The 18,684-nt window shown below is 38.4% G+C and overlaps 1 protein-coding gene across 4 annotated transcripts in view; it reads left to right on the forward strand.

Annotated features, from left to right (window-relative positions):
* The window catches only part of LSM14A (LSM14A mRNA processing body assembly factor), a 62,543-nt gene that overhangs the window by 10,936 nt on the left and 32,923 nt on the right, over positions 1-18,684 (forward strand). For all 4 annotated transcript variants that reach the window (XM_027618223.2, XM_027618224.2, XM_027618225.2 and 1 more), the window contains exon 2: positions 16,953-17,116. In XM_027618223.2, coding sequence (XP_027474024.1) covers positions 16,953-17,116 — 164 coding nt within the window. The remainder of the gene's footprint in view (positions 1-16,952; positions 17,117-18,684) is intronic.

The following is an 18,684-nucleotide window of genomic DNA, read 5'->3' on the forward strand; positions in this document are numbered from 1 at the left end:
TTTTCTTCCCCTACTCTTTGTATGGCTGTGGTTGAAGAAATGAACAGTGCAACAGATTAAGAAGTCACAGTGGAAAGAAAAAAACTAAGAGCTCTGGAAGGCTTAAGTGACAGTGAAAATGTGTCAAATAACAAGCTCAGGCACTCTCCCCTCCCCTCTTATTTTGCTTCCACTGCTAAATTTATCTTAATATATTCAGTTTGTCATTTGAATGACAGGCTAACAAGTCTGAATTTTCTTGGTGGATTTAGGGAGCCATTGAAAGTTTTTTAGCCAATAAGGTAACATGTCAGAGTCTAGCTTTAGGAAGTTTATGCTGCAACATTGTGAAAAAACTGATTGGGAGTGAGGAGAGAGGCTGACAATAGTGATGTCAGTTGGAGTATTTTAAGAGTTTAGGAAAGAGGAAATACAGGCCTAAACTAGTTAGGAGAGGGAAGAACAGATACATGAGAAAGTGGATTGGCCTTAAAAACGTTGACTGGGCAAGGAACAGGGAAGAATTGAGTGATGGTACATATAGTCGTGGTTCCTATCCACTGAAATTGGGAATAGATCAGGAGGGAATTAGGTTTATTTTTCTGTCTGCTTGAGCATCATCACCCCTGCAAAGCCTTCTCTAATTCCCGTAAGTCAAGAAATGCTAGGTGTACCTTCTGTGTTCTCTTTTTGTCTTCTGTTTTCTTCCTGTGCCTCATGCCTGTCTTACTATGTTTCACAACTAGACATCAGCATCTTTTTCCCCTCGTGTTCATTGTACATAGCAAATTAACTATCTGTTGGTCACATAAAGCATTATTGTTTCTGAAAATTTACCTGGGTCTGAAAATGTGTAGTTGAACAGCTTGATATTTAGTAGAAAAAGACAATATTAAAGATATTTTATTCTCTCAGATTAATAATGATGAGTGTAATTCAGTTTTCTTTTGCCATCCTGTGCTTTATAGAAATGTTTCAGAATCTTTCTTATCTACAGTTTCAAAAGGGTCCTTGTAAATATGTTTAGCATTATTACCGTTGTTTTGTTGTTACTGCCTCACTATCTTAATTTTTGAATTGCTTTTTGGTTGTACAATTCTCTCTTCATGCCACTCTCCCTAAATTCTTATTCTCACAAGTCATTATTCCCTTATGCTTAGTCTGACATTCTCATGGTAAATGAGGAAAAATACGTCAGGTAAATCTGCAAATATTAGTAATTCAAGGGGAAGAATCTTGCATGGGGAAAGCAAGTGAAGTTGCAAATGAAAGGAGATAATGAACTGAGCAAGGTCTCAAACCTGTAATTGTAGGAGATGACTTTAGGTTAAAAGAAATGTAAGGGTCCTTCCTCCTCTGAGTGCAAGCAAGAGGGAAGAAAATGAGTGAAGATGATGAAATGTATTAATGAAAAGGACAAAATGGTTTGGGATCTTTTTAGACAAACCAGAGATTACTTTAACCTTTAGAGTCAAAGTAATAAGGAGTTGGTTTTAAGAATATTTGGAAGGTGAGGGGCACCTGGGTTGCTCAGTCAGTTAAACGTCAGACTCTTGGTTTTGGCTCAGGTCATGATCTCAGTCATGAGATCAGGCCCTGCATCGAGCTCCACACTAGGCGTGGAACCTGCTTAAGATTCTCTCCCTCCCTCTGCCTCTATCCCCTCTTTAAAAAAATAAAATAAAAATATTTAAGAATGTTTGAGCAAGGGCGTCTGGGTGGCTTAGTCAGTTAAGCGTTTGCCTTTGGCTTAGGTCATGATCCCGGGACCCACATTGGGCTCCCTGCTCAGCAGAGAGCCTGCTTCTCCCTCTGCCCCTTACCCTGCTCATGCTCTCTCTCAAATAAATAAATAAAATCTTTAGGAAAAAAAGAGAATGTTTGGATGGTGAGAGGAAAGTCACCTGCATTGTGAACTTGAGGTGGAGGTGGTTTTTTGTCTTCAGATTGCCAGTGTTTGGTGTGTGTGATAAGTGCTGAGGAGATTGAGAATATTGCAGAGAGAAGGTTGGTAGAGATGTCTCTTGGGGTGACAGGTCTGTAATTGGGTAAAGGAAAAGGTGGTAGAGGCCAGAGACAGATGTTTTCACTCAGTGCAGTAATATTCCCTACCAGAAGGTAGTGTGGGTGAGGGTGAAGAAGGGGCCAAAGAGGAGAGTGCAGGTGTATATAAAGTGAAGCTTGTGGAAGACTGATGAATCATAGACCTGTACCTCCTCTGAAACAAATAATACATTATATGTTTAAAAAAAAAAGATAGTAGGAAAGGAAAAATGAAGGGGAAATTGGAGGAGGAGACGAACCATGAGAGACTATGGATTCTGAGAAACAAACTGAGGGTTCTAGAGGGGAGAGGGGTGGGGAGTGGCTTAGCCTGGTGATGGGTATTAAAGAGGGCATGGGTTGAATGGAGCACTGGGTGTTACATGCAAACAATGAATCATGGAACACTACATCAAAAACTAATGATGATTAACATAACACAATATGGTGATTAACATAAAATTAAATTTAAAAAAACAAAAAAAGAATTCCATTTTGATATATCTATTCTGTTTTTGAGCATCGCTGTATAACTTTATTAATGATTGTGGTAGGTATTAAATAGATATAACTTAACACAAAAAAAAGTGAAGCTTTGTGGAGGCAGTTTTTGATGTGATTCACAAGCAGTCCTGTGTCCCTCCCAAGTAAAAAATCAGGAGGGTGCTTACTACCATCCTCCCATCAGGGTCTATGCAAGGGTACTACATTGTAGAAGAGATAGCTTTATAAAGCTACTCTTCGTATTTAAATAATTAAACCATATGTAACAGCTTATTCCAAATATGCAGTATCTCAGATTCTTTCAACGATAGCGTATGATACCAGTTGTGCAACAAGAACTGTACTTATGGATAAACATCAGAAAGAGAAGAAAAATGCCAAGTGCAACTTTTCACTTTTTTTCCCCCTGGTTCGATGCTTTTGTATACATTGTTTTTTAAGTAACGTTGTTTTTCTATTTTCCCATCCTATTGATATCCAGTTGTTCTTTCTTTTTGATGTAGTCATTCTCCCATTTTATTCTAAGTAGGAGTATTGTATAATTTAATTCAATTCCCTTGATATTAAACAATGTTCAGTAATTTTGGAAATTGCTTACTTAATAGCTTTTTCCACTGTGGAATTTATTCAAGAAATATGCAAATGTGAGCAATATGTAAGATACAGTGTTAGATATGAGGGAGTTGCAAAGATTATTAAGATACAGATTTTTCTCCTGAAAAAAAATTTTTTTTTAAGATTTATTCATTTGAGAGAAAGCGAGGGGCAGAGGGACAGGGAAAGAATCCTCAAGCAGACTCCCAGCTGAGCTCGGAGCCCAACACGGGGCTTGATCCCACAACCCATGAGATCATGACCTGAACTGAAACCAAAAGTCAGATGCTCAACCACCTGAGCCACCCAGGCACCCCTCTCCTGAAGATCTTTAAATTCTAGGATGGGGCAGGTATAGACACTGTGACAGAATGCTGTGTCATTTTTAGAGGAAGAATGTCTTCTACCTGGAAGTATTACTGATAGAGTTGTGTGATGGTTAATTTTGTGTCACCTTGGCTGGGCCAAGTGCCCAGATATTTGGTCACATATTCTGGATGTTTCTGGGAAGATGGTTTTTGAATGAGATTAATTTTTAAATCAGTAGGCTTTAAGTAGATTACTCTCCATGATGTGAGTGGGTCTCATCCAATCATGTGAAGGCCTTAATAGAGCGAAGAGTGACTTCCTCTGAGCAAGAAGGAATTTTGCCAGCAGACCACCTCTGGACTCAGGCTTCAGCTCTTCCCTGGGTCTCCAGCCTGCCAGCCTACTCTGCAGATTTTGGATTTTCACATTAGCCAGTTCCTTAAAGTAAATCTGTGGGGTATGTGTGTTTCTCTGGAGAAAGCTGATGAATACAAGCATATAAGCTGAAATTTAGGATGTGTTGAGTGTGGGGAGAAGCTATGGTAGAGGACAGAGAACCTGCTCTGGCTATAGAGAATAATGAGCTTCGTTAGAACTTAAGTTTGTATAAGTGGGATGGTGCTAGGTCTTACAAGTGATACTTGACAGAAGTTTTAACTTTAAGACTACATCAAAAATCTTATTCTAGGGGCACCTCGGTGGCGCAGTCGCTTAAGTGCCCAACTCTTGGTTTCAGCTCAGGTTGTGGTCTTGGTCGTGAGATTTGAGCCCAGCATCGGGCTCTGTGCTTATCGCGGAGTCTGCTTAGGATTCTCTGCCCCTCCCACTCTGCTCACTCACTCTCTCTCAAATAAATAAATCTTCTTTTAAAAATCTTATTCTAGATTTACATTTGAATTTAGACTTAGATTTCTAACTTACTTTGGGCATTTCTTGAATAATTCAAACTTTCATTTATTGCTCTCACATTTTGGTATTCAGCAGACTTGTTTTTCTTCCTTATCAGTCAATATTAGAGCCTAATTTACAATTTTTAGTTTGTGTCCAAAAGTGAAGTCTTTTGGAAAATACTAATGATGTAATTTTGGGCATACTGACTGTATTTAACTATGTATATGTTTGTCATGTTTAAACTTACAAAGGTTTGGTATTTTATAATGGAGATATTGTATTAGGAAGTTGGTCATTACAGCTCTTCCTCCATCCATGTAGTATGACTGTATGTTCAGGTATTAATGTACTGGTAACTAGGTTTGATATTAGTGTGAAGTTTGAACTTGATCTATTAGAAATAGAGTTTTTTTTTAGATAAATGATTTTGCCAGAACCTTGACCCTTTTTATGTATTTTTTAAAAAGGCAATCATGGGATGCATATCTCAGTAAATTGTAGTCAGAAATAAGGAATTGATTATATTCTTTCAGACTAATAGAGAAAATTTTTTCCGTTTCCCACTCCCTTTTTTTTAAACATGGGCCTAAAACTTGGGCTTTTCTAGTTGGAGAATTAAAAAAAACTAGGATACTTAACTAAAACATAGCACCATGATGAAGTTTAGAATAGAGAGGACAACCACTCCTAGTTCCAACATCTAACCCTGCTATTATTATTATTTTGTGTATTCTCTTTGAGGCTATATTTGTGTGTGGGAAGGGGAGGATTATTGAGATGAAATTCATATAACACAATTAACCATTATAAAGTAATGTAATTCAGTGGCTTTTAGTGTAGTCACAGCATTGTGCAACCACCACTTCACTTCAGTTTCAGAATTTTTTCATCACCTTAGAAGAATACCCCTACCCATTAAGTAATCCTTCCCCATTTCCCTTTGTCCCCAGTAACCATTTATCTGCTTTCTGACTCTATGGCTTTTCCCCTTCTGGATGTATGTAAAACAGATCATACAATATGTGACCTGACTTTAACTTAGCATAATGCTTTGGAGTTTCTTTCTAGTTGTAACATGTCTCACCATTTCATTCCTTTTTTATGGCTGGATAATATTCTATGTATGTGTGTCTAAATATAAAAAACACAATTTGTTTTAACCATCATCTGTTGATGGGCATTGGGCATTTGGCTTTTTTTTTTTTAAGATTTTTTTTATTTATTTGACAGAGACACAGCAAGAACACAGCAGAGGGAGTGGGAGAGGGAGAAACAGGCTTCCTGCCGAGCAGGGAGTCCGACGCGGGGCTCGATCCCAGAACCCTGGGATCATTACCTGAGCCAAAGGCAGACACCCAACGACTGAACCACCCAGGCGCCCCTGGGCATTTGGCTTTTATGAATGATACTGCTTTAAACATTCGTGTACAAGTTTCTGTGTCAACGTAGGTTTTTACACATATGAGTGAAATTGCTGAGTAATATATATGGTAATTCTATGTTTAATTTTTTGAGGAACCACCAAGCTGTGTTTTCCACAGCATCCGTACCACCAAGCTATGTTTTCCACAGCATCCGTACCATTTTACATTTCTCTTTGCAATGTCAGGGATGCCTATTTCTCTATATCCTTGCCAATATTTGTTATTTTGTTTTATTATTTTTTAAACATTTGTATTTTTTTATTAAAATTCAATTACTATATAATGTATTACTGGTTTAAGAGGTAGAGGTCTATTTTGTTTTATTATTAAAGCCCTTCAAGTAGTTTGTTTTTGTTGTTTTTTTTTGTTATGTTAGTCACCATACATTACATCATTAGTTTTTGATGTAGTGTTCCATGATTCATTGTTTGCATATCACACCCAGTGCTCCATTCAATACATGCCCTCCTTAATACCCATCACCAGCTAACCCATCCCCCCACCCCTTCCCCTCTAAAACCCTCAGTTTGTTTCTCAGAGTCCATAGTCTCTCATGGTTCGTCTCGCCCTCTGATTCCCGCCCCCCCCGCTTCATTTTTCCCTTCCTACTATCTTCTTTTTTTTTTTTTTTAACATATAATGTATTACTTGTTTCAGACGTGCAGGTCTGTGATTTGTCAGTCTTACACAATTCACAGCACTCACCATAGCACATACCCTCCCCGATGTCCATCACCCAGCCACCCCATCCCTCCCACCCCCACCACTCCAGCAACCCTCAGTTTGTTTCCTGAGATTAAGAATTCCTCCTATCAGTGAGATCATATGATACTTGTCTTTCTCTGATTGACTTATTTTGCTTAGCATAATACCCTCTAGTTCCATCCACATTGTTGCAAATGGCAAGATTTTGTGGGGGTTCTTTTGATGGCTGCATAATATTCCATAGGAGTGTGTGTGTGTGTGTGTGTGTGTGTGTGTGTGTGCGTGCGTGCGTGTGTGTGTGTGTGTGTATACACACCACATCTTCTTTATCCATTCATCTGTTGATGGACATCTTGGCTCTTTCCATAGTTTGGCTATTGTGGACATTGCTGCTGTGCCCTTCTAGTAGTTTCGAAGTGGCATTTCATGATAGTTTTGATTTGTATTAACATAATGACAAAGGAGGGGTGCCTGGGTGGCTCAGTCGTTAAGCGTCTACCTTCGGCTCAGGTCATGATCTCAGGGTCCTGGGATCGAACCCCGCATGGGGCTCCCTGCTCTGCAGGGAGCCTGCTTCTCCCTCTCCCACTCCCACTACCTATGTTCCCTCTTACTGTGTCTCTCTCTGTCAAATAAATAAAATCTTTAAAAACAACAACAACAACAACATAATGACCAAGGATATTAAGCCTCTTTTCACAAGCTTGTGGACTGCTTGTCTCTTTTATTGAGAAATATCTTTTCAAGTTTTTGCCCATTTTTAATTGGATGCTTTGTCTTTTTGTTGTTGAGTTGTTGGGGTTTTTTTGTTTATTTTTTTTTAAGATTTTATTTATTTACTTGAGAGAGAATGAGAGAGAGAGAGCACATGAGAGGGGGGAGGGTCAGAGGGAGAAACAGACTCCCCGCTGAGCAGGGAACCTGATGGCGGGACTCAATCCCAGGACCCCAGGATCATGACCTGAGCCGAAGGCAGTCGCTTAACCAACTGAGCCACCCAGGCGCCCATGTTTATTTTTTTTTAAGATTTTATTTATTTATTTGTCAGAGAGAGCAAGCAGTAGGCAGAGGGAGAAGCAGGCTCCCTGCTTAGCAAGGATCATGACATGAGTCAAAGCCAGACACTTAGCCAACTGAGCTACCCAGGCATCCCTGTTGTTCAATTGTTAGGAGTTCTTTATATATTCTAGATATTAAGCCCTTTTATGTGACTTGCAAATATTTCTCACATTCCATAGCTTGTCTTTGACCATTCTCAGTATTGTTCTTTGATGCACAAAATGTTTTGATTTTTGTGAACTCCCAATTTATTTTTTCTTTTGTTGCTCATGCTTTCAGTGTCAAATCTAAGAATCCATTGTTAGATCTGAGGTCATAAAGATTTACTCCTATGTCCTCTTAATAGTTTTATAGTTTGGGCTTATATTTAGATTGTTGACCCACTAAAAGAAAAACTGTGTGGGATGCCTGGGTGGCTCAGTTGGTTGAGTGTCAGACTCTTGGTTTCTACTCGGATCATGATCTCGGGATCGTGGATGGAATTGAGCCGCATATTGGGTTCTGCACAAAGTGCAGAGTCTGCTTGGGATTCTTTCCCTGTTCCTCTCCCTCCCCCTGGTGCACGTGCATGTGCGCTCACTCTCTCTCTCTCTCTCTCTCTCTCTCTCAAATAAATAAATATTTTAAAAAGGAAAAAAAACTGTGCTTTTTCCTCTACTCACCAGCTTACTCAATAGTTCTGGGCACCACATGTTCAGTCATCACATCAACCAATTCTCCCAGCTCCGTAGACACCAACTGGGTATCCTACAATTTAATTCAGTTCTGACATTATCTACTTGAAGTTAGTGTCAGATCTCACAGGTTAGGGGCTCAGTCCCACGAGACAACCCACACCAGCCTACTTCACACACCAGTCTCAAGTTGCAAGTTAACAACTGTACTTCTGACCAACTGGCTAAAAATTGAGGCTTCCTACGACCCCCTCCTTGGTTTGATCATTTGCCAGAAAGGCAAGCGTCTCCTCATTAGAACAAAATGTGCTCTTACTGCCCAGGAAATTCCAAGAGATTTAGGAGCTCTGCATTAGGAACCAGGGTCAAAGACCAAATATTACAACAAAGATGCTCTTAGTACCTTTATTTCTTAGGAAGTTATAAAGGTTTTAAGAGCCCTGGCCAGGAGCTGGACACAAAGACCAAATATATATTATTATATCACAACATCACATCTGCTTTGAGTTAGTTTTTGTTTTGGAATAGGTAGAGTTCCAATTGCATTCTTTTTATATTGTCATCCAGTTGTCCCAAAACCATGTTTTGGGACATATGTTAAAAAGTTAGAGTTAAAGAGTTAAAAAGACTCTTCTTTCCCCTGTTGAATATTCTTTGACCCTTATCTAAAATCAATTGGCCAGGGGCGCCCGGGTGGCTCAGTCAGTTAAGTGTCTGCCTTCGGCTCAGGCCATCAGACTCCCTGCTTGGCGGGAAGCCTGCTTCTCGAACCTCTCCCACTCTCCCTGCTTGTGTTCCCTCTCTCAGTCTCTCTGTCAAATAAATAAAATCTTTTAAAAATACATAAATAAAAAAAGAAAATCAATTGGCCATAGATGTTTGGGTTTATTTCTAGACTGTTCCATTCCATAAATCCTTATGCTAGTACATACTGTTTTGACTACTATAACTTTGTAGTAAGTTTTGAAATTGGGAAGTACAAGTCTTCCAAATTTTTCATGAATTTGAAGTTTGGTTTTTCCAGTTCGGGGGTGGTGGATTGTAATTTTGATAGGGATTGCACTGAATTGGTAGCTCACTCTGGGAAGCATTGTAATCCTTTTTTTTGAGAGAGGGAGAATGCACATGCACAGGCAGAGGGGGAGAGGGGAGAAAGAGATGCACACTCCCCACCAGTGTGGAGGCTGATGTGGGGCCTGATCCCAGGACCCTGAGGTCATGACCTGAGCCAAAGTCAGCCATTTAACCGACTGAGCCACCCAGGCGCCCCAGAGCATTGTAATCTTAATATTAAGTCTTGCAGTTCATGAACATGGGATGACTTCCATTTATTTAGCTGCTCTTTAATTTGTTTCAGTAGTCTTTTGTAATTGTCAGTATACAAGTCTTTCACTTCCTTGGTTGAATTTTTCTTAGATGTTTTATTCATTTGGATGGTACTGTAAGTGAAATTGTTTTCTTAATTTCTTTTTGATTGATCGTTGTTGTATATACAAACAGCTGATTTTTGTGTGTTGATATTGCAGCTGTAACTTTGCTGAATTCATTTATTAACTCTAGTTTTGTTTAGTTTTTTTTATGGATTCAGTATAGGTAGAATCCCCATATATGGAATCATGTCATCTGCCAAAAGAGAGTTTTACTTCTTCCTCTCCAATTTGGATACCTTTTATTTATTTTTCTTGGTAATTATGTTGGCTAGGACTTCTAGTACATTGACTAGCAGTGGTGAAAGTGGACATCCTTATTTTGTTTCTGATCTAGGGGGAAGTTTTCAATCTTTTACTATTAAATACGTTAGCTATTGGTTTTTTATATATGCCATTTATCCTGTTGAGGTAATTTCCTCCTATTCCTTATTTACTAAATGTTTTTATCATGAAAGGGTGTTAAATTTTGTCAAATGCTTTTTCTGCATCTATTGAAATGATCATGTCACGTATTTGCCCCTTTAGTTTATTAATGTGGTATATATTACATTGGATTTTATTTTTTATGTTGAATCACCTTGCTTTCTTAGGATGAAATCCCCATTGGTCATGATATGTAATCCTTTTAAGATACTTTTGGATTCTGTTTGCTATTATTTTGTTGAGGACTTATGTATTTGTGTTCATAAGAGATACGGGTCTATAGTTTTCTTATGGTATCTTTGTCTGACTTTGGTGTCAGAGTAATGTTGGCCTCAAAGAATATATTAGGACGTATTCCCTTTTCTTCTCTTTTGGAGGCATTTGAGTAGGGTTGGTTGTTGTTTTTTTTAAATGTTTGCTAAAATTTACCAATGAAACCATCTGGTCCTAGTTCTTTGGAGGCTTTTGATTACTGGTCAGTCTCTTTACTTGTTATAGATCCGTTGAGATTTTCTGTTTCTTCTTGAGTCACTTTGGTAATTTGCTGTTTCTAGGGATTTTTCTATTTTATCTAGATTTTCTAATTTGTTGGTATTTGTTTGTAGTTTCTTTCTTATAAGCCTTTTAAATTCAATGAGGTTGGTAGTAATGACTTTGCTTTCATTTCTGATTTTAGTGATTTGCATTTTCTCACCTTTTTCCCTTAGTCATTCTAGCTCTAGGTTTGTCAGTTTTGTTTGTCTTTTCAAAGAACCTACTTTTGGTTTTGTTGATTCTGTTTTTCTGTTCTCTATGTTGTTAATCTCTGCTCCAATCTCTTATTTCTTCCCTTCTGCTGGATTTGGGTTTAGTTTGCTCTTACTCTAATGTTTAAGGTGTAAAGTTGATTTGAAATTTTTTGTAAGATTTATTTGAGAGAGAGCACAAGTGGAGGGAGAGAATCTTCAAGCAGACTCCCTGCTGAGCGTGGAGCCTGACGTGGGGCTCAGTTCCACAACCCGTGAGATCATTACCTAAGTTGAAACCAGGAGTCCAATTCTCAACCAACTGGGCCATCCAGGCACCCTGAGATTTTTTTTTAATGTGATTATAGCTATAAATTTCCCTCTTGAGTATGGCGTTCTTTACATCCCATAGTTTTGGCACGTTGTGTTTTCTTTTTTATTTGTCTCAATTTTTCTTAATTTCCCTAGTGATTTCTTCTTGGACTCATTGGTTGTTTAAGAGTGCGTTATTTAATTTCCAGGTCCAGTTTCCTTTTATTATTCATTTCTAGTTTTATTCCATTGTGGACAGAGAAATTTACTTTGTAAATTTTCAGTTTTTCTTTTTTCAATTTATTGAGAATTGAATTTAGCCTAACGTGGTCTATCCTGAAGAATGTTCCATGTGCAATTGAGAATAATGTATAGTCTGCTGTTGTTGAGGGGGGGAAAGGATAATCTGTTGCTTTTAAAAATTTTCAGGACACTGCTGGGGAGGTGCTTTGGCTTTTGAGGATTGAAACAATAGTCCCTCTGTGAATTACCAGGTAGTTCAAATCATACAACCCTGATTTTTGTGGGATATGCTTCCTGTTGCCCACCTAGCACTAGCAAAGCTGCACCAGGATCATGAGCCACCATCCCCATATCTGCCTTTTGTGGAGATGGGAGTTAATGAATAGTAACAGCTAGCCACTATGCAAAAATGCCAAAATTTACCACAAGTTAACAGCCTTACTTCATCAAGTACTCCCATGGATGCTACAAGTGTGTGATTAGACTCCATAGTTCTGAAATGGTTTATTCAGACTTCATGTGCCGGGTCAAAGTTGTTTCAGTGTTGGGACTGATCCCTGGATCTTCCTACTTTGCCATCTTTCATGTCAGTCACTTCTGTGTTTTTATTTTAAGTAGTTGTAATCTTTTGAAAATTACAGTTTTAGGGGCGCCTGGGTGGCTCAGTCGTTGGGTGTCTGCCTTCGGCTCAGGTCATGATCCTGGGGTCCTGGGATCAAGCCCCACATCGGGCTCCCTGCTCGGCGGGAAGCCTGCTTCTCCCTCTCCCACTCCCCCTGCTTGTGTTCCCTCTCTTTGCTGTGTCTCTGTCAAATAAATAAAATCTTTTAAAAAAAAGAAAAGAAAATTACAGTTTTGTAATCTGCCCCATATAACATGTTTAATGTTACTATATATATTCACCTGATTTTTAAATTTTTTTTAAGATTTTCTTGATTTATTTGAGAGAGAGAGTGAGCAAGCATGAGAGGGAGGAGAAGCGAGGGAGAGAGAAAAGCAGACTCCCCACTGAATGCAAAGCTGGAAGCAGGGCTCAGTCCCAGGACCCCAAGATCATGACCTGAGCTGAAGGCAGACACCTAACTGAGCCAGCCAGGTGCCCCTTAATTCTCTTTTTTAAGTAGGGGCTTAAAAGCCCCCAACATAGGGCTTGAACTCACAACCCTGCAATTGGGAGTTGCATGTTCCTCTGACTAAGACAGCCAGGCGCCCCTATGTCTACTTAACTTTTTGATATTACAAATAATATACCTATTTTGAAAAATAAAGAAAGACCAGAGTTGTAGAATTCTAAGTAAGAAATTGCATCCAATAAATCATATACTTCTGGTGAGTTTGAGTCTCTTTAAGACTGTTGCCTTTCTTTAAGTTCCTCTTCACCATTACTTGTCTGGTAACTTCCAAACTGGTCTTCTTCCATTTTCATTTTGTTTCCCACCATCACTGAAGGACAAATACTGTAGAATGGTGGTTGCCAGGGCCTGGGGGTGGGGGAAATGAAGAATCATGGTTTCTTAGGTATAAAGTTTCAATTAAACAAGATAATAAAGTTCTATATCTCTACAACATCTTGTTATATAAATACTGTACTATATTGGTTTAAAATTTTTTCAGATGTGTTCTTACCATGATTTTTTAAAAATTAAAATGATAGCATTAACAAAAGTGCTGGTAGTGAATTATACCTAAAAAAGTTGTTTGTCAGCTTCAAAGAAAAAATTGAAAGCCTGGTGGAAGAAGATACAAGAATTGAGGCTTGTTGCTGGAGACAGGGAAAAAGTGCATCAAGATCAGGGAGAACCGTGCAATAAGTACTTTTAAGACTATGTAGCCGAGTTGAGCCAAGAGGAAACATGGGGTGAGTGGGTATCATATACTAGTTTTCCATGGTTTGCTGTATTAGCTCTGTTACCACAAGTGCAAAAATTAAATAACAAGAAAAATTGGGGATGAACCAATGTGATTTCTCACTATACTGACAGTTCCTTTACTTAATTTGCACATAAGCTAATTAATGTGTTGAAATGTGTTGTAGCTGAACAGTAATGGTGATTTTCTACCTTTTCTGTGCTCATCATGCCTTTCTTTCCACTCTCAGTGCCCAGGTTGTTTGTATTATCTTCCAGCCATGTGTGTCCTTCCAATCTCTGTTAATTTGTTCTTTATAATGGTACAAGAATTGTCTATTGGAAATATTAAATCTGATCAAACCAGTCTCCATCATTAGAGCATGTTTTTCATACTCTTGGTGTGTGTAATTCATTCTCCATGGTCTCTTTTTTCATACTTTTTCATTTTCCTCTTTTGCTGTATGATACAGGTTTTCTTCACACCACATTATGGAAAATATGCCCTTAGTTTTAAAGTCTAATGTTGGTTACCTTTAGGACCTCAAATAACCAATTTTTTTTTTTTTTTTTTTTTTTGAGAGGGAGAGAGGTAGAGAGAGAGCCAGAGAGAGCACAAGCAGGGGGAGCGGCAGACAGAGAGAGAAGCAGGCTCCCTGTGTGGGACTTGATCCCAGGACCCCAGGATCATGACCTGAGCTAAAGGCAGACGCTTAACCGCCTGAGCCACCCAGGCACCCCTCAAATAACCAGATTTTAAGCCTACATATATTAATTTATCAACTTCCCAAAAAATTTTATCAAGTGACTCCCTGCTATAACAGATGAGAGTATCAATTTCTGTATTTCCTTTTGTGTTTTCCTCTATTTCCACTCATCTTTGTCTTCCAATATTTGTTAGACTACTGTGTGATAAACCATCCTGACTTTTGTCAGTATGTAAGTTAGCTTTTTTCAGAACTATTAAACTTATATTCTGTTGTAAGACCATAGTAAATTGTCATACACATTTGTGTGCTTAAATGAATTTATTCTTCATCTCTTAATTTAAATTCAGTTATTAACAGAGTTTATTATTAGTTTCAGAGATAGTTTAGTGATTCATCAGTTGCATATAACACCCAGTGCTCATTACATCAAGTGCCCTCCTTAATGCCCATCACCCAGTTATGCCATCCCTCCACCCACCTCCCCTCCAGCATCCCTCAGTTTGTTCTGTAGAATTAAGAGTCTCTTACAGTTTCTCTCCCTCTCTGATGTCATCTTATTTTATTTTTTCCTCCCTTTCCCTATGATCCTCTGTTTTGTTTATTAAATTCCACATATGAGTGAAATCATATAATTGTCTTTCTCTGACCTATTTCACTTAGCATAATACCCTCTAGTTCCATCCACACTGTTACAAATGTATTCATCATCTTTTATATTTTGTTTGATACCACTGTTTCTGTGAGTTCTTTAATTTGATACAGCAAAGGATAATTCTCTATAGCTTATAGTGCACTAAATCTTTTTCTGGAAATAGAGCAGAACCCTTTGATCAAATTTAGGTCTTCATGTCAGGAAATTTCTGTTACATCTTTATGTTTTCTCTTATTCTCTTGTCTGGATCTGCATAACAGTCATCTTCAACCATTTTATTTCTGTACTTTTTCTTTACATCTTACTTCCTTTTTCTCAGAATTGTTCTCTATTAATGACTTGGTTTTACTGCTTTTACTGTTGTGTTGTTGATACAGTTATTCTGCTGTTACATTTGTCTGTTCTTCTCTTTCCTTAATTCTGTATGCTACCTTTTCTTTTCAGTGTCATTTTGATCATAAGAATTTTATTTTTCTCAAATAGGTAAAGCAATTCTTTCTGAAATTTTCTTCTATTTCCTGTGACAAATATTAATCCTGAATGGATTTTTCATCTGTCTAGTGAACACATGGGTATACTTTGAATGGTTTCATTAGGCCTTGGAAAACCTAACGGAGCTTGTCGGTGGTTTTTGTATAAGGAGGACTTTGAGAGGGCGCCTGGGTGGCTCAGTCAGTTAAGCACCTACCTTTGGTTCAGGTCATGATCCTAGGGTCCTGGGATCGAGTCCCGCATCGGGCTCCCTGCTAAGTGGGGAGCCTGCTTCTCCCTCTGCCCCTCCCCCCTCCCACTTGTGCTCTCTCTCTCGCTCTGTTGTCTCTCTCTTTCTTTTAAAGAAAAAAAGGAGGACTTTGACTTTTCCTCCCTCTGCTTCAAGATGAACTAGTGTATTACTTCTGAGGCCTGAGGCTGTATACATGGTGTTCTGGTGATGCTGTTGCTGCCACTGAGGTTAGGGATGATACTGATTTCTTTGTAATTTTCTTAATCCTGATTTTTCTAGCTCTTTATTCTTCCTTTAAGATACAGGACAAAATACAGAACCTTGTCACTTACTCCTGCCATTATAAAGTACTCTTTGGCCACTAGGGGAAGAGGAACTTCAACTAGGATATTCCACATCTTTTCCCTTACCACATCCATCATGCTCCTGTCTCCATCTACCAATGTGGAGGTACCAGTGAGCATTTCCCAGGGCATGCTGCATATGGATTCTCAGATTGGTCTTCCAGTTTGGACTAACTCATTCAGTATTGGAGTGATACTTTTTAATAAAATTTCATGGTATAAATTTGAGATCTCCTAGTTTAGGGATATTTTAACTCTTTTTGGCTATTTAGTTTTGGGGAAGGATATCCTCCTGCAAGCCCACATCTATGCCACCATCTTTTCTGGAAGTATCATAAGTAATAGACTTTTTAGCATGAAAGAAGGAGGCATTATTTAAAATGAAATTATGTGCATATTTAATCTAACCCTGGATCTATTCTACAGAAAAATGTATACATTCAAAATGTTGCACAATCTTAAGGGGTTTACTCCCTCTAGGACATTCTTAAATGGATAATACATGATCTTTCAAACTTTCTTATTTGAACCTTCTGTATGGATGCAGACATTTTCAGAAGTCTAAGATAGTGAATCTGAAACTTTAGTATTCATAAGAAACTCGAGGAATTGGTTTAAAATGCAGATTTATGGACCCTCTCCTCAGAACATCTGATTCAGTGTGTTTGAATAGGATCCCAGAAATCTTTTTAGCCAGCTTACCCTGGTGTAGGTGGTCCACAGTTTAACTTTGAGTAATGCTATCTTAAGTGTTGAAATAATCCGATTTAATTATGAGATAGGTATTTTAGGTAACTAGGGCATTTCAGGCTGTCCCCTGGGGCTGAATACCTGACAGCTGGTTGGCTTGGCTTCTAGAGGACCTACCACTCACTGGGATAGATGTTCCCTTCATTGTCTTCTCTTAATCCAAAAGCTCAATTTCCCAAACTTTGGGATTTTATGGACGGGGAAATCCTCACTTGCCATTCCACCCCCCAACAAGAAATCTCACATAGGTTTGCTAATTTTTTATTTTGCTGAATGATATTAAAAAATCAACAATGAAAGAGGACATTTTTAACACCTCCTCTCACCACAACCACCAAAGATATAAATAAAAATGTAGGAAGAACATGACCTCATAATACAGATTGTCTTTTAAATTGAGTACATTTAGCTCTTTTAGCTCTAGGCAGAACCCACTCTATTTTCCTCTTTTTTTAAACAAAATTTCTTGAGCTACAGATTAATGAATATTTTCTCACAGATGACATTTAAGAACTGCTGTTCATTGGTATTTGAAAGAGTGCATTTCTAAGAGGCACTACATGAATGTGATGAGTACACATATCTCTCATATCCTCTGTTTTCTCACCAGTTCGGTCCTTCGGTACAGAAGACAGACCAACAGATCGTCCAATACCACCTCGAGATGAAGTCTTTGAATACATCATATTCCGTGGGAGTGATATTAAAGACCTCACTGTTTGTGAGCCACCAAAACCACAATGTTCTTTGCCTCAGGACCCAGCTATCGTTCAGGTATCTGATAGTAAATTTGTCTTAGAGTGCAAGAAAACTTCAAGTACATGGCTAGTCTTGGCTTTTACCTCTCTTCTATTTTGGTTTTGGGGTGTTTTTGTTTTTCCTCAATTGAATGTTCGTGTGCTTATCATTTCCTAGTTACCTAAACCTAAAATACCTGGATAATGTTTTCATCTAGGTTTTTTTTCTTTAGATCATAAGTTTGGACTAAAAGCAAGAAATATGGGGCGCCTGGGTGGCTCAGTCATTAGGCGTCTGCCTTCGGCTCAGGTCATGATCCCAGGGTCCTGGGATCAAGCCCCGCATCAGGCTCCCTGCTCAGCGGGGAACCTGCTTCTCCCTCTCCCCCTGCTTGTGTTCCTGCTCTCGCTCTTTCTCACTCTCTCTCTCAGATAAATAAAACAACTAAAATAATTTTAAAAATAAATAAATAAAGGGGCTCCTGGGTGGCTCAGTCGTTAAGCGTCTGCCTTTGGCCCAGGTCATGATCCCAGGGTCCTGGGATCAAGCCCCGCATCGGGCTCCCTGATCTGCGGGAAGCCTGCTTCTTCCTCTCCCACTCCCCCTGCTTGTGTTCCCTCTCTCGCTGTGTCTCTCTCTGTCAAATAAATAAAACCTTTAAAAAAATAAAGAAAGAAAGAAATAGAGGGATTTATTTTTATCATAAAATATTTTCTGATTTTAGCAAGTTAAAAATAGCTTACATTTATTGAGGTCTAACTGTATGAGAAGCACTATTCAAACTACTGCACATACAGTAAGTCAATCCTCACAATACTCTCTGAACTTGGTACTATAATTATAGTATAATTGTATAATTCTCCTTTTTACAAGTGAGTAAATTAAGATAGAGCCACAATTTGGACAGAACCAGATAGTCTGGCTCTGGAATCCAGGATCCATGTCACTTACTATGTTATTCACATTTGGTTCATATTACAAACCAGGGTGGTAATGGCTACTCTTAGGTAAGATTATTAGGTTCAGTGAAAAAAAGTAATAAATCATATTAGTATCATACATATATATAACATAATATGCATGCAGTATTGTATAATACAGCACAAACATAAAGGGATTTTAACATACATAGGTATATTACTCAATTCTCTAAATAAGGTCTAAAAAGGGATGGCTGGGTGGCTCAGCCTGTTCAGCATCTGCCTTTGGCTCAGGTCATGATCCCAGGGTCCTGGGATCTAATCCCACATCAGGCTCCCTGCTCAGTGGGGGAGCCTACTTCTCTCCGCCTGTCTGCCTGCTGCTCCCCCTGCTTGTTCTCTCTCTCTGACAAATAAATAAATTTTTTAAATAAATAAATAAAATAATGTATGAACAAAGAAGACCCTAAGTATTCTCAGTAAAAGAAATAAAAAATTTATATTTTATTAAAAACAGAAATACATGATTTCTAAAAGATTATAAGTTATGAATTAAGGAGGATATTCATTACAGTGCTTGTTTACATGATAATTGGAAGTATATAGAAACTGCCTGAATTTTAGTTATAACAGCAGAGGAAGCGGATTGACATAGGAGTGTTTTCATTTTAGGGCATAGCTGAT

The sequence above is a fragment of the Zalophus californianus genome, chromosome 17, assembly GCF_009762305.2.
Source record: "Zalophus californianus isolate mZalCal1 chromosome 17, mZalCal1.pri.v2, whole genome shotgun sequence".
Lineage (NCBI taxonomy): Eukaryota > Metazoa > Chordata > Mammalia > Carnivora > Otariidae > Zalophus > Zalophus californianus.